The sequence below is a fragment of the Salmo trutta genome, chromosome 14, assembly GCF_901001165.1.
Source record: "Salmo trutta chromosome 14, fSalTru1.1, whole genome shotgun sequence".
NCBI classification, from domain to species: Eukaryota; Metazoa; Chordata; class Actinopteri; order Salmoniformes; family Salmonidae; genus Salmo; species Salmo trutta.
The window spans coordinates 45,759,682-45,782,421 of record NC_042970.1 but is presented as its reverse complement, the minus strand read 5'-3'; the positions used below and the strand labels follow the sequence as shown (position 1 = coordinate 45,782,421).

The following is a 22,740-nucleotide window of genomic DNA, read 5'->3' as shown; positions in this document are numbered from 1 at the left end:
GGAGGTTCCTGCTTATTGACATGTATAATATATGAACATAGTGTTTGTATTAGTGTATTGATAGAGAGCAATCCTGGGATTTAATAGTACTGCATTTGAAATCTCTTCAAATACTTTGAGCATTTGCCTTGGCATGCCAGATGGGCATGATACTTGGTTCTATGCATAGAGTATATGTGATATTGTGGTTGCTATACTAGATGTACTAAATACTATGCACAGTGAGGTAGGTGTTCTCTGCTTCCTGATGGGGTCAGCACTAATAGGACTGGGATGAGTGCCTGGGCCGGGGGAAGCCAGGGCGATGCTGCGATTCCCAGTGGGTTCACTTAGAATTGGAATCCCTCCCTGCAAAAGAAGCCCACAGAGCCACAGGCTAGTGTGACTCATTCACCCAGCTCTCAATGTGAACAGGAGGAGAGGAGCTGCTTCTTATGACACTACACCTACCAAACCCTGTAGAAGGAGTGTGGGATGTGTGTGTGTGGGTAGAGTGTGTGTGTGTGTGTGAGTGAGACAGAGAGAGAGAGAGAGAGAGAGAGAGAGAGAGAGCTGTGTGTATGTTTTTGGCAGATAAAATATGCCGCATATTTCTTGTCATTATTACAAATTCCTCTTTGACAAATTCCTCTTTCCCCAGATCTATCGATGTCGAGGTCCTTCACCCACACAAGCATGCAGTGAGCCGCCCATGTGTGTTACAGAGTGAGGGTGCACTGTGATCGTCGCAGCGTGCCCCTGGTAAGGACCCCGTGGCAAGCGTCCGGCCGGCCCAGGCCACACCTCCCACACCCAGGACATGTACGGCAGCGCCAGAGCGGTCGGCCACATCGAGAGCAGCCCTGCACGGTCCCCGCGCCTGCCTAGGTCCCCCAGGCTGGGCCACCGGAGGGCCAACAGTGGGGGCGGGGGCGGTGGAGGGGGCAAGACGCTCTCCATGGAGAACATCCAGTCACTGAACGCTGCCTACGCCACGTCCGGGCCCATGTACCTAAGCGACCACGAGGGAGTGGGCTCAACCGCCACCTACCCTAAGGGCACCATGACGCTGGGGCGCGCCTCCAACCGGGCCATGTATGGGGGCCGCGTCACGGCCATGGGCAGCAGCCCCAACATCGCCTCGGTGGGGCTGGGCCACCACGCTGACCTGCTGTCCTACAGCGACCTGGGCTCCCTGTCCATGCTTCAGCACCACCACCACCACCCTCAGGGGGTGCCGTCGGCCCTGCTGCGGCAAGCTGTGAGAGGCAGTGGGGGGGAGCTCCTGGAGATGCAGGCCACACTCCGGGACATGCAGCGGGAGAACGATCTGCTGAGGAGAGAGCTGGACCTGAAGGACAGCAAGCTGGGCTCGTCCACCAACAGCATCAAGAGCTTCTGGAGCCCCGAGCTGAAGAAGGAGAGGATGATACGCAAGGAGGAGGCGGCGCGCACCTCCGTCCTCAAGGAGCAAATGAGGGTGACTCACGAGGAGAACCAGGTTAGAACACAACATGTTTTCTCCCCTCGTCTCCGCTATGCTGCTACTTGATAGTGTACACTTCGTAGTGCACCCTTGATAGTGTGTACTTGGATTAAAGGAAAATCTTTTGGTATTTGTTTCATTCGTCCATTGTTGAGTGTCCATTGTTGTCAGCAATCAAGTTTTGAAGATATATAACTTTCAAAATACAGAAATACAGCCGGTATGATGCGTTTTGCATCACATGATACAAAACGCAGCATCATACTGGCTGTATTTCTGTATTTTGAAAGTTATATACACAACATGACCAAAAGTATGTGGACACCTGCTTGTCGAACATCTCATTCCATAATCATGGGCTTTAATATGGAGATGGTCCCCCCTTTTCTGCTGTAACAGCCTCCACTCTTCCGGGAAGGCTTTCCACTAGATGTTAGAATATTGCTGTGGGGACTTCCACTCAGCCACAAGCGCACTAGTGAGGTCGGGCACTGATGTTTGGTGATTAGGCCTGGCTCACAGTCAGCGTTCCAATTCATCCCAAAGACGTGGAGGCCAGTCAAGTTGTTCCACACTGATCTCGACAAACCATTTCTGTGTGGACCTCGCTTTGTGCACGGGGGCATTGTCATGCTGAAACAGGAAAGGGCCTTCCTCAAACTGTTGCCACAAAGTTGGAAGCACAGGATCATCTAGAATGTCATTGTATGCTGTAGCATTACAATTTACATTCACTGGAACTAAGGGGCCTAGCCCGAACCATGAAAACAGCCCCAGACCATTATTCCTCCTCCACCAAACTTTACAGTTGGCACTATGAATTGGGGCATGTAGTGTTCTCCTGGCATTCGCCAAACCCAGATTCATCTGTTGGACTGCCAGATGGTGAAGCGGGATTCATCACTTCAGAGAACGCGTTTCCAGAGTCCAACTGCTCCAGAGTCCAATGGCGGCGAGCTTTACACCACTCCAGCCGACCCTTGGTATTCCGTATGATGATCTTAGGCTTGTGTGCGGCTACTCGGCCATGGAAACCCATTTCATGAAGCTCCCAACTAACAGTTCTTGTGCTGACATTCCAAAGGCAGACAATTTTTACGCGCCTCACCATTTGGCGCCGTTCTGTGAGCTTGTGTGGCCTAACACTTAGCGGCTGAGCCGTTGTTGCTCCTAGATGTTTCTACAACAACGGCGCTTACAGTTGACCGGGGCAGCTCTAGCAGGGCAGAAATTTGATGAACTGACTTGTTGGAAAGGTGGCATCCTATAACGGAAGGTCACTGAGCTCTTCAGTAAGGACTTTCTACTGCCAATATTTGTCTATGGAGATTGCATGGCTGTGTGCTCAATTTTATACACCCGTCAGCAATGGGTGTGGCTGAAATAGCCAAATCCAATAATTTGAAGCCGTGTCCACATACTTTTGTATATGTAGTGTATCTTGAAAACTTGATTATTGACACGCAAAACATTTTGGGACAATATCAACAATGGACTATTGAAACAAATACCAAAAGATCGTTTTTGGGTGGAGTTTTCCTTTAATGTCCGCTACTAGTCAATCTCCCTTTTACAACTCACACAGACATATGTCTCCTCTCTCTCTCTATCTCTCTCCCTTCCTGTCACAGTCTCTCACTGTTCTCCCTCCTGTCTTGTCACTCTAACTATTCTATTTTCCTCCCAAGGTACTGTCTCCACTCCCTGATGTCGAAGAATTATCCCACTGTCATGTTTATTTAATACATTTGGAAACCTTTTTGGAAAGAGGTGTTGGTGGTCATAAATGTTTCATCATCCACTCGTACTATACCTCATTTCTAATAGTCCCCAGAATGAAAGGGAGATGGGGAGGGAATGAGGGATGGAGGAAGAGAGGGAGGTTGAAAAGAATACCGTAAGAAGCGTACATGAAATATTCATGAGATTTTTCAAATGATCTAGATTCTACTGTGTCTTACTGTGGTAAAAATCATCATTCAGTACAACTTCGCAACTCTCCCGTCTTAGCGTGGCACACCGCACGGTGTATTAACTGTATTAACACATCAAATGCCGCCCTTTTTAAAAGCGTAATGCTTACCCCGGTTTATCTTTTAGGTGGCTTATTTAGATTGCGTCCCCAAGTGATATGTGAATATTACAACAACGATATTACAAGTGATTTGACAACAAGTGGCTGACAGAAAGGCCAGAGGTGATTTCAGGGCAATGGCCACCTCAGTGGTGGTTGGTGGGCGAAAATATAGGAAGACATGCTGATTGTAATGGAATGAATGGAACAGTATCAAACACATTATTTTCAAAACATTCCATTCCAAACCATTACGATGAGCCTGTCCCCCTGTATCTTTGCCCACAAGCCATCACTGGGCCACAGGTCGATCCTGTTCGGACTGTGTCCACAGTCACATGCAATTTCATTTTGTTTCTGTGCCTTTCCCCTGCGTCTCTGTTTGTTACTTGTAAGGGGGTGGAGTGAGCGGCCTAGTTAAATCACTCACACGTCTCCAGTCTGCAGTCTGCAGGAGGTTCAGGGCCTGGAGAGGAATGTCAAGGACAAAGCACTGTCTGAGAGTCTCTCTCTCTCTCTGTCTCTCCCTGTCTGCCCTTCTCCCTCTCGATCTATTTATCGTACTCTCACTCGCTCTGTCTTTCATTTTCTCTTCCTGTCTACCCCTATCTATCTCCCTCCCATTCTCTTCTGTCTCCGTGTCTGTTGCTCTCTCCCTCTCTCTCTCTCTCTTGCCCCCCTTCTCTCTCTGTCTCCCTCTCTTTCTCTCTCTCGCTCTACCACTCTATATCGCCCCTTCCCCTTCCCCTCTCCCTCTTTCTTTTCTCTGTGTCCTGCAGGGCACCATATGGGATTTCTCTGACATACATTATCAAATGAAGGTTGATTAGATGGAAATAGATAGATCTGTATACCTAATTAGGCAGGCAAAGCTAGATGGTAATTACATAATATCTACCATACCGGATAGGATGTCTTGTCTTGATACAGTGCTTTGAGGATGGACATGGTGACCTTGTCAGTATAGCATTAAAATGAAAGTGGACAAGGGAGGCACACTTGTATGCTGTATAGTTTTAACTCATACATAAGGCACAGTATAAGATGAATAGGCTCCATTATGGTAGAAGTTAGGCTTACATACAATGTGTGCTGTATAGTTAAACATTAGTAACATCCACAATGTGTGACGTGTAGTGTGTGTGTGTGTGATGTATAGTATGTGTGTGTGTGTGTGTGATGTATAGTGTGTGTGTGTGTGTGTGAGGAATAGTGTGTGTGATGTATAGTGTGTGTTATGTATATTGTGTGTGTGTGTGATGCATAGTGTGTGTGTGTGATGTATAGTGTGTTTGTGTGTGTGTGATGTATAGTGTGTGTGTGATGTATAGTGTGTGTTTGTGTGATGTATAGTGTGTGTGTGATGTATAGTGTGTGTTTGTGTGTGATGTATAGTGTGTGAGTGTGATGTTTAGTGTGTGTGTGATGTATAGTGTGTGATGTATAGTGTGTGTATGTGATGTATAGTGTGTTGGTGTGTGTGATGTATAGTGTGTGTTTGTGTGTGTGTGTGTGTGTGTGTGTGTGTGTGTGATGTATAGCGTGTATGTGATGTATAGTGTGTGTGTGTGTGATGTATAGTGTGTTTGTGTGTGTGATGTATGCCTATTCACTATTTCATCTGACTACGCAATCCACTGTCCCATCAGCCCAGCCAGGCAATTTATAAACTTGATCTCCACTTTAAAAAGCATCTAGACATTTTCTCCCATTTCTTTTAGTCTGGCGTTTGGTTTTCAACATCAGAGATTTGTATTAACCTCGCTGTCTGTCTCTCAGACCTTTGTAACATTGTTTCAATATTGAAATTCGATCTCCAGCTTTCCCATAGTAATGAATGTGTAAGGAGTTGGGACGAGACAGACAGGCAGGCAGCATGAATCAGCATCATTTTATTGGATATATACAAAGAAATGTCAATAGAAAAACCCAAAATGCGGCTAGTTTTCTGTCATTCCAGCTTCAATTTGAAGTGATTGTGTTAGCTGTGTAGTTGGCTAGCTCCTCTGAACAGTGTCCTGGCGAGAGAGCAAATGTTCTATGCCAGTCGAAATCGCGAATCATTAGCTCATTGTTTGTGGATGTATAGAAAAAAATCACTTGAAAACAGCTGAAACAAACGCAAAGGCAACAACTTTTCTGTTATTCTGGCTGCACTGTTTGACGTGACCCTGTTAGCCGAAGATGGCTAGCTAGCAAGCAAGGGATAAGAACGTTGCCAGCCATCATGGTACCGGAACATTTAGAACAAACGTCTGTGACACGTCCATTGATTTATAACAAAAATACTTAACGACTGGGTCACGGCTCTGGCAACTGAACCGATAGAACGAACGACCAGCCGGCTTGGGTAGCAACATTAGATTTCTGTCGGGACTATATCTTATGGAAGGATGAAATAGTATAAATAAATTCATCAAAATAACATGTTTAATGAAAATATGTAAATCATTATTTGAATATGTTGGTAACCCGTTGTATAAAAGTGATAATGCCCTTAAAGCCGGTGTTTGGAGAGTATATTTGCCATACCAGAACAATGTCCGTGCCAATATATCCTCCAAACACCAGCTTCTCGGGCATTATCACATACTAGCGAGGCCCACCTGGTCTTGTCTGTGGTCAGTCAGTCAGTTAAACGGCACCTTATTCCCTATAAAGTGCACTACTTTAAAAATGGCCCATAGGCCTCTGGTCAAAAGTAGTGCACTATGTAGGGAGTAGGTTGCCATTTGGGACGCAACCCTGGGTGACCACATTTAAAATACCCAAATGTGGGAAGAATTGATGATTTTGCGGGACAGCTTACATACATCTTTTGGGAAGCACCCCCTCCACCACACAAATATCTCCTTCTCTCTGCACCGAACAAGCTAATTGAAGTGCTCCGATAGGCTATTCTTTTGCCTTACGACAAATTTGTGATGCAGAAATGAGAGACCAATGTGTTTTCTGATAATCTGGGAATCTTTGGCCAAGGAAACATGTCTGGTTGGTCTCAGGGAAGGTAGAACAGTTCGGAAGGGAGACTTTGAAAACTGGATTGAATGAAGTAGCAGCAAACATGTTGAATGAGCATGGACAGCCTCACAAGTTTGACGAAATCACCTTATATCTTTCAATCTAATACGGCTATTTACTTAGTTTTGTATATCTCTTCGTCAGAAGCACACTTTTTGTGAGTAGTTAACTGTCCTCTCCAAGTTTAGCTGAAATTTAGCCCGAAAGGATTTTACAAATGTGATTGGTTGCGATATGACATTGGCCTACGTCTCGTCTTGCCCTGCACAGAATATCAGATCTCAACAATGATTGGAGAAGTGCTTAACCTCCCCAGTACCACATTCATATGATATATATATTGTCAAAAGTGCAAGATGACTGAAAAACAGACAGGTTGGAATGTCTAACTGAAATACGGGACATATCAAAATTTTTTTGTAAATGAATGGTGTTTGAATTTGTTGATAAAATGCGGGACATGATTGTTTGGTTGCGGGACAAAGGGCCCGCACAATCCAGGATATGTGGTCACCTTAGACGCAGTGTGTGTCATAGTGAGCTCCTTTGATGCTCTCTCCTAGCGGCCAACAGGTCCCTCCCTCATCATTACTCACAGACAGGATACAGCCACACAGTCTCAAGGTTACAGCAGGACGCTGTCTGCATGTCTCCCACTGGCTGGGGCTCCAACCTGTGTGTTTGTGTGTGTGTGTGTGAAAGCGCGTGCTTGTGCATTTTTGTGTGTGCCTTGTGCCCAAATGAGTTTGCGTTTCTGTACCCATTTAGTTTAACCTCTAGTGTTGTGTGATTGTCTTGTGTGTGTGTGTGTGTGTGTGTGTGTGTGTGCGTGTGCGTGTGTGCTATAGTATCCCATTGAGGTTGAAACTGAAGGAAGTCTCTTTGTGCTGTTCAGTGGAGCCAGGAGAGTCTGCAGTGCCCTGGCTCAGTGGCTCCATGGTTCTCTGGAGGTGTGCCACGCTGCCACGCTGCCTGGGGGAGAGATACCCAACATCCTGGCCTGATGGTATCACCACCCTCCACCTTCAGTCTGGGATAACTAGAGGGGAACTGGAGGGGAGAGAGGGGGTAGGGGGTAGTTGAAGATCTTTTCATTTGACCCGCCCAAGTATAAGAGGACCACGCCCGCGTCCCAAATGGCACCCTATTGCCTACCGAGTGCACTACTTTTGACCCCAGGGCCCTATGGTGAGAGGGGAAAGTCCCGCTGCACCTTCCGTAGAGAATGTGAAGAGAATGGAGCACGTGTGGTAACATCAGGTTTGGTCGGTGTGACTGAGTAACACGAGAGAAGAAATACAGTGTGGGGGGGACAGGAGTCCATTTTGATTCTCTGCCTTGCCCTCAAGACAGTCAGGTCTTGCTCTGATTGCTGTGAATGATATCTCCCACCCCAGAGGCAGAACAAGCCTACATGAATACATGTGCGTTTGGCTAATACAAAGCAGCTGTGTCTTGCCACTCTAGCTCTTACTGTAATTGCTCACTTGTATCTCGATTCACAGGGTTGTCGTCGGGGCTCATTTGGGCGTAGCTAGGGCGTTGTGAGGCAAACACCTACTCAGACACACGTGCACGCGTATGTGCATAGGAGGAATGCACAGGAACATGCCCACACACACGCACACACACAGACACACAGACACAGAGTACGTTTACATGCACACTAATAATTGGATATTACAATTAGATTATAGCATTAGGCAAATTGTGTAATAGACATATAAACACCATACTATGCTTATCGTAATCAGTGTAAGGTCATAATTGTATGTAATCACGCGTCGATTTAAACACCTGGTTTTCTGAGCAATCTTTTGAATTATTAGGACACGTACACGCCCTCATCCGCGTTCCGGCGGCGCATTTGATCTGTGCGCGTGCCAGCGCCAGCCGAGCGAGCCTCTCTCTTTAGCGCGCGTGAAGTGTGTTCGGAACAACTGAATGTATGCGTCTTAGAAGTCGTTTTCACAGACTCATTTTATATGTCCTGACCCCAAAACAACATGTTCGCTGTGGTAGAACGTTAATTTCAATGCGGTTTTTCTGCCATCAGGTAGCCGGATTTCAGATGTGTAAACAGGATTATTAGGGACATTGTTCTTGCCAATCATGTGCATGTTTTCATCAAACTATTATATTAATCTGACTATCCACAATAGTTGTGTTATTGTGTGCATGTCACTGCGCTCACACACGCACCAATCCGATGGTTCTGGAGAGCGGAAGGTTTCCTCACCCCAAATAATGATAGGCTTGTTGAGCCTCTGACTGAAGAGAAAATTACTTTATTAATCATGAAGTATTCATTTCTGACCCGTCTGCGTCTAGCTCAGCCTGTCTACTCTGGCAGCAGCCCACTGCAATCGCCCCAGGTGCCTACAGCCACTATTAGCCGAAGCAAATATCCAACATTATTTATATACTGAAAATATAGCAAGAGTGTGTTCTCTCCTGCGTGACAGTTTCAGTGGAGAAAAGCCACTCAAATGACTTAGCACAAGGTTCAAACCGACTCAAACGACCCGACGCAAGATTCAAACCCCCTTAAACGACTCACAATTAGCCTACATCTGTTTCTTTGAGCTGCTAGTTTTCTACTAACGGTATTGTAATATTCATATGTGAATACATACTGAATTATAATTGGATGCATTTTACCGCCGTATCCTACTGTGCAGTGATTGGTTAAGACCACCCAGACGGTTAGGGCATCGTCAGTTGATCGTGGTTGGAGATAGGCGAACATGTAGTTGTAGCTAGTTAATAAAGAGTTATGTTAAGAAACATCCTGTAGTTCTGCGTTTTATTATTTGTACAAAGCGTACAAAACAAGACATGGTGTCAGAGTAAATGGTCTTAAAAGATGGATTTTTCTGGAGTTCCTTCACCTCGAATGGACTGGGAGTCTACAAACTTACCTGATGCATGGCGTAAGTACAAACAGCATGTGGAGCTAATGTTCACGGGTCCTCTGAAGGCAAGAGGAGAAGAGGAAAAATGTAGCTACCTGCTCCTCTGGATCGGTGAAAAAGGGAGAGATATTTACAACACATGGACACTTACCGAGGCTGAATCAAAGGTACTGAAAACATACTACGATCGTTTTGAAGCATATGTTGTGCCGAAGACTAATACAATTTTCGCTAGGTACAAATTCCATGAGAAAGTACAGGGAGCTAGCGAGTCTTTTGAACCGTTTGTGACTGAGCTGCGTCTGCTTGTGAAAGACTGTGATTATGCAAACAAGGATGAGATGGTCAGGGACCGTATTGTATTTGGAATACACTCACCGCGAGTGAGAGAGAAACTTTTGAATGTTGGGTCTGAGCTAACGCTGGACAAAGCTATCGACATAGCCAGATCTCACGAGCTAGCACAGGCTCAGATGAAAACCATTTCGCGCCGCAGCACGAGCGCATCACGTGAACAAGCAGTGCACGCAGTCAGGCAGACATCAAAGCACACCTCCGGTGCCCAGAGAGCGCGTTTCAGAACGGAGAGAGACATAACTCCAAAACAGAGCGACACAGACTCAAAACGCCCCAAAACATGTGGATATTGTGGATACAAAGTGCATGGCGAACAAGGAAATTGCCCAGCTAAAGGCAAACAGTGTACTACATGTGGTAAATGGAATCACTTTGCAAAAGTGTGCAGAGCTTACCGTGGAAAAACAGTACACACAGTGAGTGAAGATGAAATGTCAATCAAAGAGTCAAATGATGATGAGCTGTTTATTGATTCAGTGACACAAAAAAGTCACATATCAGAGACAGAGCAAGCCTTTGCTGACATTGAGATAGGAACACAAGGCACAAAGCTAAAGTTCAAACTAGACACTGGTGCACAAGTAAACATTATTCCTCTGAATAAGTACCACAGCTTGACATCTGAGTGCGAGCTACAGCCCACCATGCGCAGACTGACTGGTTATGGTGGTGAACAGCTCCCAGTAAAAGGCACATGCACTTTCAAATGCAAATACAAGGAAAGTGACATGATGTTAGACTTTTACGTTGTTGACACTAGAGCACCTGCAGTGCTAGGTCTTAAAGCATGTTTAGACATGGACCTCATCAAGCTAGTTTTATCAGTAACAGCACCAGTAGAGACAGGAAATGTACTGGAGGAGTTTGCTGATGTCTTTACAGGAATAGGATTATTCCCAGGAGAATGTACCATTCACCTTGACCCAGACGCAACCCCTGTGGTCTACCCCCCGAGAAAGATTCCCCTTGCTCTCCGTGCCCGTCTGAAGAAAGAGTTGGAGAGCATGGAACAATCTGACATAGTCACCAAGGTTACAGAACCGACCGACTGGGTAAACGCGTTAGTGGTGGTGGAGAAACCACACACAGGCAAGCTCCGAGTATGCCTCGACCCAAGAGACTTGAACAAGGCTATCAAACGGCCCCATTACCCTTTACCGACGCTAGATGGCATCACACACAAGCTAGCGGGAGCACACTACTTCAGTGTCATGGACGCTAGATCAGGCTACTGGGCTATCAAGCTCACAGAAGAGTCATCTAAGCTCACAACATTCAACACACCGTTTGGACGCTACAGGTTCCGTCGCCTGCCTTTTGAGATTATCTCAGCCCAAGACGAGTTTCAGCGAAAGATCAACGAAGTGTACGAAGGCCTCGACGGAGTTGTGGCAATTGTGGATGACATCCTTGTCTATGGTCGAACCAAAGAGGAGCACGACCGAAACCTCCGCGCGATGCTGCAAAGATCCCGCGAGAGAGGAGTCCGGCTCAACCCAGAGAAGAGCACAGTCGGCGCTACAGAGGTCAGCTACTTCGGACATCTTCTCACAGCGAATGGAATCAAGCCAGATCCACAGAAGATCTCAGCCATAAAAGAAATGGAGCCACCAAAAAACCGTGCAGAGCTGGAAACAGTGCTTGGCATGGTCAACTACTTATCCAAGTTCGCACCCAGCCTCTCCAATGCTAATGCACCCCTGCGTCAACTGCTAAAGCAGTCCAGTGAGTTTCTTTGGGACAAGCAACACGACATTGCTTTCCAGAATGTGAAAGACTTGATCACGAGGGAACCAGGACCAATCCTTGCCTACTACGACCCCAACAAAGAGCTCAGACTCCAAGTGGACGCGTCGAAGTATGGACTAGGTGCAGTGCTACTGCAAGAAGGAAAGCCCATCGGCTACGCTTCCAAATCTCTCACAGACTGTGAAATCAACTACGCTCAAATTGAAAAGGAGCTCTATGCCATTCTGTTCGGATGTAAACGTTTCCATCAGTACGTATATGGACGACAAGTCATTGTGGAATCCGACCACAAGCCCCTTGAGTCAATCATGAGGAAACCACTAGCTGCAGCCCCGACAAGACTACAGAGAATGATCCTTCAACTACAAAAATACGACTTCACAATCACTCACCGTCCAGGCAAAGACATCCCTGTCGCAGACACACTCTCCAGGAAGTTTCTTACCTACAAGGACAGCAGCCTCAGTGAAGGCATGGACATGCAAGTACACACTGTGTACAGCAACTTACCAGTTAGTGACACAAAACTGAAGGAGATCCAAGCAGAAACAGGAAAGGACTCTCAGCTCACACAGCTGAGGGAAGTCATACAGGATGGATGGCCTGAGGAGAGGAGAAAATGCCCTCAGAGCGTCTCAGAATTCTGGAACCATCGTGATGAACTATCACAGATCAACGGAATCATTTTCAAAGGAGAGAAAATCATTATTCCTACCAGTCTCAGAGAAGAGATTTTGACAAAGATCCATGCTGGACACATGGGCATGGAAAAGTGCAAACAGAGAGCACGGGACATTATGTTTTGGCCTGGAATGTGCAAACAAATAGAGGACATTGTTGGTAGATGCACCATCTGTCTTGAAAGACGCCCCTCAAACACCAAAGAGCCAATGTTACCTCACTGTATCCCCGACCGACCCTGGCAGGTCGTGGCAACCGATCTGTTCACCTGGAACAACGAGGACTACATCGTAACAGTGGACTACTACAGCAGATACTTCGAATTCGACAAGCTTCACAGCACCACATCTGCAGCTGTGATACACAAGCTAAAAGCAGCCTTTGCCAGGCATGGCATTGTAGAGACTTTAATATCTGACAATGGGCCCTGTTACAAATCAAATGAGTTTGAATCCTTCACAAAAGCATGGGAGTTCACACATGTCACCACAAGCCCACATTACCCTCAAAGTAATGGCCTTGCTGAAAAATCTGTGCAGATTGCTAAATCACTCATGGACAAAGCAAAAGCAGACAAGAGAGACCCCTACCTCAGTCTCCTTGAATACCGCAACACTCCAGTTGACAACTTCAAATCACCAGCCCAGCTGTTGATGAGCCGCAGACTTCGCTCAACCCTTCCCAGCACCAACCAGCAGCTGCAACCTGAGGTCGTCAGCTACAATGAAATGCGTGGAAAATGTGCACAGAGACAACAACAAAAGCGATACTACGACAGGTCAGCTAGACCACTGCCACCACTGATCGACGGAGAGTCAGTTAGAATCCAGGAGCATGGCCTCTGGAAACCAGCAGTCGTCATCCAGCCAGCTGACACTGAACGTTCATATTACGTCCGCACAGCAGAAGGAGCAGTGTACCGCCGCAATCGCCGTCACTTACTGAACACAAAAGAACAACACACTGATGAGATGAACTGTTCCCCTGAAAGAGAACGTGATGGACTAAACACACACACAGCACAACATACACCATACTTACCTGCAACACCACAAGAGCTGTTGACTGACACAGAAGCATGCTCAACATCATATCGCACAAGGTCAGGAAGAGAGGTCAAGCCCAGAGCTGTCCTCGACCTGTGAAATGTCAAAGGGTGTAGGCGGATCGCTGCCCTAAAAGAGTTCCAGACTGTAAACTTGTTATTGAAAGTTCACTTGAAATGCTTTGGTATTGTATTTGTTTGAAATGTTAAGATGTCATTTCTACAGTGAAAGCTGAGTTGCTGAGAATCCCTTGTTCTAAAAGTAACAGTATGTTGGATCATTGTTTCAGAGTCTATGTTGATTCAGTTGGTGTATTATGCAATATAAATGGTTACTTACCTTGAGTTCAAACTACAGAGCATGAATTCAAAAGAAAAGCTTAGAATATGTAAACATTTGTATTTTGTTTTAAAAGAAGGGGGATGTAATATTCATATGTGAATACATACTGAATTGTAATTGGATGCATTTTACCGCCGTATCCTACTGTGCAGTGATTGGTTAAGACCACCCAGACGGTTAGGGCATCGTCAGTTGATCGTGGTTGGAGATAGGCGAACATGTAGTTGTAGCTAGTTAATAAAGAGTTATGTTAAGAAACATCCTGTAGTTCTGCGTTTTATTATTTGTACAAAGCGTACAAAACAAGACAGGTATCTTATCATTAAAACATGCAGTTGGCTGATGGTCTTAGCTGACCTGAAGGCACTGCTATTGTAGCTGCTTTGGCCACGGCATTTTGAACACTGACCACTGTGGTCGTTGTTTAGCACCGGTTTGGTTGACTGTCATCCAGTTGAGTTGAGCACGCTGTCAAACACTGTCATCCCAACTCATAACGGTGTGTGCGTGTTTTTGTGTGCGCGTGTGAATGTGTGTGTATGCGATGTGATAGCTGGGCTGGAGGCTGCTCTCGGCCTTAGCGTGTGATATCCGACTGAGTCAGGAGCAGTCAACAATCATCACCACAATCCCCGAAAATGGAGGCATAGACTCACATCCCCATATCACTGCTGTGTTTATGCTCAGACACGCCACAGAGACGCAGTTTCCACAGATGTGAGATTGTTGGTTCCTGCTAAACAGCCATTTTTCTGATCTCTGATCTTCTGTTAGTTGTCTCATCTCCACACACACACACACACACACACACACACACACACACACACACACACACATACACACACACACACACACACACACACACACACACACACACACACACACACACACACACACACACACACACACACACACACACACACACACACCTATCCAAAACCTTAACCATTTGGAATGAGTGCCTAAACTTCACCCCTAACTTAGCAATGTGGTGTTTGGAGAAATGGAATGATATAGAGCAGCAGGAGCAACAAAAACACTTCGAAATTTGGAGCAACTTTAAAATGTTGTGTTTGGGGAACGTGGATGAACGTCTAATTCTGTAGTGAAACTGTGAGAGCTTGTTGGTTTTCTCACTCCTGTTGGGAGTTCTGCATTCTAATGGCCAGCCAGCCCCCTAGCTTAGCCTCAGAGCTCCTTAGATCCAAACAGCCTGCATCCTCCTCCCAGGCTGTGAGAATGTGTATCTGTGTGTGTGTGTGTGTGTGTGTGTGTGTGTGTGTGTGTGTGTGTGTGTGTGTGTGTGTGTGTGTGTGTGTGTGTGTGTGTGTAGGAGCAGGTTGGTGACAAATGTGTTGCTGTGCCCACTGTTTGCTTGGGAAATATTATGTGGCCAATTTCTCTCTGAGCTTTAGAGGAGAGGCCTTATTAGAGTAACATATTGGCCCCATATCACAGACAGGGTTTTACTCTAGATCAGAGGAGTGGAAGATGGATGGAGGAGTGGAGGGGAGGGGATGAGTGGAGAGGAGGGGAGGGGATCAGTGGAGAGGAGGGGAGGGGATGAGTGGAGAGGAGGGGAGGGGAAAAAGTTGACAGTTCACTAAGGATGATATATGAGAAGAATGGAAATAGGGAGAGAGAGAGAGAGAGGGGGAGAGAGAGAGCGGAATGAGAGATCTACGAGATACATAGGCTAGATATATAGACTGGATATAAGAGCAGATTAGTCCAAGCAGGCCAGATCAGCTTGTGTTAGGTGTACAGCATCTCCTTGTCCATCTATCCAGTCAGTATAGCTGAGACATGAGAGAATTGGACTGAACAGTATATTCCTAGAGCCAGTAATCCCGGTCGGGGATTATCAATCCTGGAGCGGCGCTCGGCGTTCCCAGAGCTCCCTGGCTTAACGAGGTGGAGTGGAGCTGTCAGTGTGTTCCGGATGGTAACGTTCTCCGGTGTCTGGTCCGACGCTCCAGTCGGCTCCTAGCGAATGATCAGCCAGCCGTCGCCACAGCAACGCGTGTCATGGCTTTTAGGCTAATTCAGCCATTTGTGTGTATACAAAATTTGTCATCTCACTGATTACAGATATGTAGTTTTAGTCAATTTCTTTGAGCTGAGCCAAGGCAGGGAAATTACTTGTATTTTTGATTCCTTCCGCTGGTGAGGATTATACTGCTGAGTAGGACGTCAAGTGGTAAGCATGAATAGCTATGTGGAAGCAGATGACTGTGTCTTTCACCTGATCCTCAAAGGCCTCTGCTTCATCACACCTTCCTCACATCAATGACGTAAATGAGGTGGGAGCCGAGCGCTCGCTATAGGTGTCGAGGGATGTGTGAGTGAGATGATGATTTTACACTTAGTGGGAGGCAGAGATATTAGTGTTTGTGTATGCATTCGTCTAGTATGACAGTGTGTGTACGTGTATATGTGCGTTTGTGTGGTATGACAAACGGTTAACCCGGTCTGCCCAGAAATGGAGTGTAGATGATGGCCATGTCATGTAGCATCATTTTTCTGCAACAGTATATCCAGGACAGGAGTCTTCAACCTTTTCTAGCATGAGAGCTACTTTTTTTTTTTAATTCAACATGTCGCGAGCTACTCATTTTTTTCCCCTAGCTTTCAAACAGGCACATTCTTGTCACGTCCTGACCAGTAATAGGGGTTATTTGTTATTGTAGTTTGATCAGGACGTGGCAGGGGGTGTTTGTTTTATGTGTTTCGGGGTGGTGGTTTGTTTAGTAAGGTATTTGATTTATGTATTCCGGGAGTTTTTGGGCACTGTTCTATGTTAGGGTATTTCTATGTTTCATTGTGACAACCTGCCTGGAAAGCAGGTAGAGGTGGAGAGGCAGCCCCAATACATTTTTTTGGGGGGGCACACGGGTAGTTTGGCTGGGCCAGGCAGTAGACCTAAGCCAGCTCCCCGTGCTTTTTATGGGAAGCGTTTGGAGTGGAGAGCGCCGAGGTATGCGGAAGTGCGCACGATCTCGCCCATACGCACGCACAGTCCGGTGCGAGTGATCCCAGCTCCTCGCAAGTGCCGTGCTAGAGTGGGCATCCAGCCTGGTAGGAGGATGCCTGCGCAGCGCATCTGGTTACCGGTGCGCCACCTAGGTCCAGGCTACCCTACGCCCGCTCTACACACGGCAACCATCAGGCCCCTGCACAGCCCAGTTCGCCCTGTACCAGCACTCCACTCGTACAGGGCTACTAGTTCCATCCAGCCAGGATGGGTTGTGCAGGAGGTGCGATCAAGACCGCCAGTGCGCCTTCACGGCCCGATACCTCCAGCACCACGCATCAGGCTTCCAGTGCGTCAGCCCAGTTCGACTCAGCCCGTTCCTGCTCCCCGCACTAGCCCTGAGGTGCGTGTCCCCAAACTGGCACTTCCAGTACCAGTACCACGCATCAGGCTTCCAGTGCGTCAGCCCAGTTCGACTCAGCCCGTTCCTGCTCCCCGCACTAGCCCTGAGGTGCGTGTCCCCAAACTGGCCCTTCCAGTACCAGTACCACGCATCAGGCTTCCAGTGCGTCAGCCCAGCCTCGAGTGTCCGGAAACAGTGCCCTGTCCAGAGTGTCCGAAAACAGTGCCCCGTCCAGAGTATTCGGAAACAGTGCCCCGTCCAGAGTATCCGACAACAGTACCCCGTCATAAGTATCCGGTAAGAGTGTTAAGTCCGGAACCGAGTGAAACGGCCTACAGTTCGGAACCAAGGGAGACGGCCCACTGTGCAGAACCGAGTGAGACGGCCTACAGTTCGGAACCAAGGGAGACGGCCCACTGTGCAGAACCGAGTGAGACGGCCCACAGTTCGGAGAGGGGTGAATGGGTCTACAGTCCGGAACCGAGTTAGTCTGCCTGCGGTCCGGAACCGAGTGAGTCTGCATGCGGTCCGGAACCGAGCGAGTCTGACTATAACTCCGAACGGTGTGAGTCTACCTACGGCCCGGAACCGAGTGAGTCTGCCTACGGCCCGGAACCGAGTGAGTCTGCCTACGGCCCGGAACCGAGTGAGTCTGCCTACGGTCCGGAACCAAGTGAGTATGCCTACAGTCTGGGTGGCTGTAGACCAGAACCTGAGCCACCTCCAGTATAGGTGGGTTGGGGAGGGGGGGTGTAGCACAGGTGCCGTCGTTGACGGCAGCCACCCTCCCTTCCCTCCCTTCCCTCCCTTTAGTTTAGGGGATTTATGTTTGTTTTGGGGTAATTTTGTTTTTTTGTGTGAGGTGCATCCAGGGTCTGCACCTTTGGGGGGGGGGGGGGGGGGGGGGGGGGTACTGTCACGTCCTGACCAGTAATAGGGGTTATTGTAGTTTGGTCAGGACATGGCAGAGGGTATTTGTTTTATGTGGTTCGGGGTGGTGGTTTGTTTAGTAGGGTATTTGATTTATGTATTCTGGGGGTTTTTGGGCACTGTTCTATGTTAGGGTATTTCTATGTTCTGTCTAGTCTTTTGTATTTCTGTTTTGTTAATTGGGGTTGGACTCTCAATTGAAGGCAGGTGTTTTCTAGTTGCCTCTGATTGAGAGTCCTATATATAGGTATGTGTTTGTTGAGTGCTTTGTGGGAGATTGTTCTGTGTATAGCCTTGTGCCTTACCAGCATGTATATAGTCGTTGTGTTTTCTTTGTGTACGTGTTTATTTTGGTTCTCCTTCTTCACCAAATAAAAGAAGATGAGTGCACATAACCCCGCTGCGTATTGGTCCACTTTCTCCGACGATGACTTCTCTATATCTTCAGACGAAGAAGAGTGTTACAATTCTTCTCTTCTCCTCTCCCCTTCAACTCTTCCCGGTTCCTTAAGGTACAAGAGGAAGTAGTGCACTATGTTTTCTGTCAATATACCTGGTCAAATAATGCTTAATAAGCAACTCAAAAATTCTGTTTGATATTTTCCCAAATATTTTCTCTGTTTTATTCTTCCTGGTTTTTCGATTGTTTTTGTTTTTCACTCTCAAAATTACAACTGTGAGTGGAGAAACAACGGAATTGGATGTTCTGAGTCCATGTCAATGGTTAAATCACATCAGAAGGTCTGGAAGAAAACTAACACATACATTTTCTTGGTGTAATATCCCTTTAGTTTCGAAACTGGCCCTTTAATTGTTCTAGTGAGTGAGGAATGTGCCGTCTAATGGTCCAGTCGAGCGATGGTTCTGTACTGCTGCTGCTCATTTCATGGTAAAGATGCAAATAACGAGTAATAGATACAAATGATACACTTCTGCCAGCCTACTATGCAGTTAACATTTAATTGAGAAGGTTTTGGGGGAAAGTATTACTGTCAACCCACAAGACGGTTATCACATCAACTGGCTACACACACAGTGATAGACAAATGTGGGCACCACACAGAGGGACAGGGGCCATATTGCTGAAAATGAACTGGCAGATATTGTGTTATGTAGGTCTTTTTAATCCAATAATGGCTAATCGGGGGTGGGATAATGACAATGCTAGATACTAGCCGGGAGCTTGCGTTGTCGGATACTTGTGAGTTTTGTTTATGACAGTTTGCAATGGAACACATGAAAAATTGCATATACCTTCGGAATTGTTTGGCGAGCTACTCATAGGTGGGCTGCGAGCTACTGGTATCTCGCCATCGACCTGTTGGAGACCCCTGATCTAGGACATTTAGGCCACGATCCCTTCAGTGTGAGTCCAACAGTCAGATTCCGAAAGGGATGCACATTTTTGTTTTTGCGCTTACACACCTGATTCAAACCAAAGGCTTGGCGATGAGTTGATTAATTGAATCAGGTGTGTTAGTGCTAGGGCAAGAACAAAAATGGGCACCACTTTGGGGCACCCGGACCAGGATTGAGAAACACTGTCCTACATTATGGTTTAGGTACAGTGGGGCAAAAAAGTATTTAGTCAGCCACCAATTGTGCAAGTTCTCCCACTTAAAAAGATGAGAGAGGCCTGTAATTTTCATCATAAATACACTTCAACTATGACAGACAAAATGAGAAAAACAATTCCAGAAAATCACATTGTAGGATTTTTTAGGAATTTATTTGCAAATGATGGTGGAAAATAAGTATTTGGTAAATAACAAAAGTTTATCTCAATACTTTGTTATATACCCTTTGTTGGCAATGACACAGGTCAAATGTTTTCTGTAAGTCTTCACAAGGTTTTCACGCACTGTTGCTGGTATTTTGGCCCATTCCTCCATGCAGATCTCCTCTAGAGCAGTGATGTTTTGGGGCTGTCGCTGGGCAACACAGACTTTCAACTCCCTCCAAAGATTTTCTATGGGGTTGAGATCTGGAGATTGGCTAGGCCACTCCAGGACCTTGAAATGCTTCTTACAAAGCCACTCCTTCATTGCCCGGGCGGTGTGTTTGGGATCATTGTCATGCTGAAAGACCCAGCCAGACCCAGCCACGTTTCATCTTCAATGCCCTTGCTGATGGAAGGAGGTTTTCACTCAAAATCTCACGATACATGGCCCCATTCATTCTTTCCTTTACATGGATCAGTCGTCCTGGTCCTTTTGCAGAAAAACAGCCCAACAGTAGGTATGGTGTTCTTTGGATGCAACTCAGCATTCTTTGTCCTCCAAACACGAGGTTTTACCAAAAAGTTATATTTTGGTTTCATCTGACATTCTCCCAATCCTCTTCTGGATCATCCAAATGCTCTCTAGCAAACTTCAGACGGGCCTGGACATGTACTGGCTTAAGCAGGGGGACACGTCTGGCACTGCAGGATTTGAGTCCCTGGCGGCGTAGTGTGTTACTGATGGTAGGCTTTGTTACTTTGGTCCCAGCTCTCTGCAGGTCATTCACTAGGTCCCCCCGTGTGGTTCTGTGATTTTTGCTTACCGTTCTTGTGATCATTTTGACCCCACGGGATGAGATCTTGCGTGGAGCCCCAGATCGAGGGAGATTATCAGTGGTCTTGTATGTCTTCCATTTCCTAATAATTGCTCCCACAGTTGATTTCTTCAAACCAAGCTGCTTACCTATTGCAGATTCAGTCTTCCCAGCCTGGTGCAGGTCTACAATTTTGTTTCTGGTGTCCTTTGACAGCTCTTTGGTCTTGGCCATAGTGGAGTTTGGAGTGTGACTGTTTGAGGTTGTGGACAGGTGTCTTTTATACTGATAACAAGTTCAAACAGGTGCCATTAATACAGGTAACGAGTGGAGGACAGAGGAGCCTCTTAAAGAAGAAGTTACAGGTCTGTGAGAGCCAGAAATCTTGCTTGTTTGTAGGTGACCAAATACTTATTTTCCACCATAATTTGCAAATAAATTCATTAAAAATCCTACAATGTGATTTTCTGGATTTTTTTTCTCATTTTGTCTGTCATAGTTGACGTGTACCTATGATGAAAATTACACGCCTCTCTCATCTTTTTAAGTGGGAGAACTTGCACAATTGGTGGCTGACTAAATACTTTTTTGCCCCACTGTATATATGGTTAGATTACTTGTTAGATATTACTGCATGGTCGGAACTAGAAGCACAAGCCTTTCGCTACACTCGCATTTACATCTGCTAACCATGTGTATGTGACAAATACAATTTGATTTGATTTGAGAACATGTACATACCAGAGAGCATATATTGGAGAGGGAGAGGGAGAGGATGAGGGAGTGGTGGAACGAGAAGGAGGAGAAGGAGAGGCAGAGGGAGAGAGAAACAGAGAGAGAGAGAGAGAGAGAGAGAGAGGGGATACTATAGTATTCAAATACTTACAGTACAGTACATCTACAGCTGAAGTCGGAAGTATACATGCACTTAGGTTAGAGTCATTAAAACTCGTTTTTCAACCACTCCACAAATTTCTTGTTAACAAACTATAGTTTTGGCAAGTCGGTTAGGACATCTACTAAGGGGCACGACACAAGTCATTTTTCCAACAATTGTTTACAGACAGATTATTTCACTTATAATTAATTCACTGTATCACAATTCCAGTTGGTCAGAAGTTTACATACACTAAGTTGACTGTGCCTTTAAACAGCTTGGATAATTCCAGAAAAGGATGTCATGGCTTTAGAAGCTTCTGATAGGCTAATTTACATAATTTGAGTCAATTGGAGGTGTACCAGTGGATGTATTTCAAGGCCTACCTTCAAACTCAGTGTGTCTTTGCTTGACATCATGGGAAAATCAAAAGAAAATCAGCCAAGACCTCAGAAAAATAATTGTAGACCTCCACAAGTCTGGTTCATCCTTGGGAGCATTTTCTAAATGCCTGAAGGTACCACGTTCATCTGTACAAACAATAGTATGCAAGTACAAACACCATGGGACCACACAGCTGTCATACCGCTCAGGAAGGAGATGCGTTCTGTCTCCTAGAGATGAACGTACTTTGGTGCGAAAAGTGCAAATCAATCCCAGAACAACAGCAAAGGACCTTGTGAAGATGCTGGAGGAAACAGGTACAAAAGTATCTATATCCACAGTAAAACGGGTCCTATATCGACATGACCTGAAAGGCCACTCAGCAAGGAAGAAGCCACTGCTCCAAAACCGTCATAAAAAAGCCAGACTACGGTTTGCAACTGCACATGGGGACAAAGATCGGACTTTTTGGAGAAATGTCCTCTGGTCTGATGAAACAAATATAGAACTGTTTGGCCATAATGACCATCCTTATGTTTGGAGGAAAAAGGGGGAGGCTTGCAAGCCGAAGAACACCATCCCAACCATGAAGCACGGGGGTGGCAACATCATGTTGTTGGGGTGCTTTGCTGCAGGAGGGACTGGTGCACTTCACAAAATAGATGGCATCATGAGGTAGGAAAATTATGTGGCAATATTGAAGCAACATCTCAAGACATCAGTCACGAAGTTAAAGCTTGGTCACAAATGGACAATGACCCCAAGCATACTTCCAAAGTTGTGGCAAAATGGCTTAAGGACAACAAAGTCAAGGTATTGGAGTGGCCATCACAAAGCCCTGACCTCAATCCCATAGTAAATTTGTGGGCAGAACTGAAAAAGTGTGTGCGAGCAAGGAGGCCTTACAAACCTGACTCAGTTACACCAGCTCTGTCAGGAGGAATGGGCCAAAATATACCCAACTTATTGTGGGAAGCATGTGGAAGG

At 46.3% G+C, this 22,740-nt stretch overlaps 1 protein-coding gene across 1 annotated transcript in view; it reads left to right on the top strand.

Moving 5' to 3' along the window:
- LOC115147822 (ERC protein 2) overlaps positions 1-22,740 on the top strand; it is an 89,967-nt gene that overhangs the window by 10,960 nt on the left and 56,267 nt on the right. The window contains exon 2 of the mRNA XM_029690104.1: positions 641-1,480. Within this exon, the coding sequence (XP_029545964.1) occupies positions 800-1,480 (681 nt within the window). The 5' untranslated portion in view covers positions 641-799. The remainder of the gene's footprint in view (positions 1-640; positions 1,481-22,740) is intronic.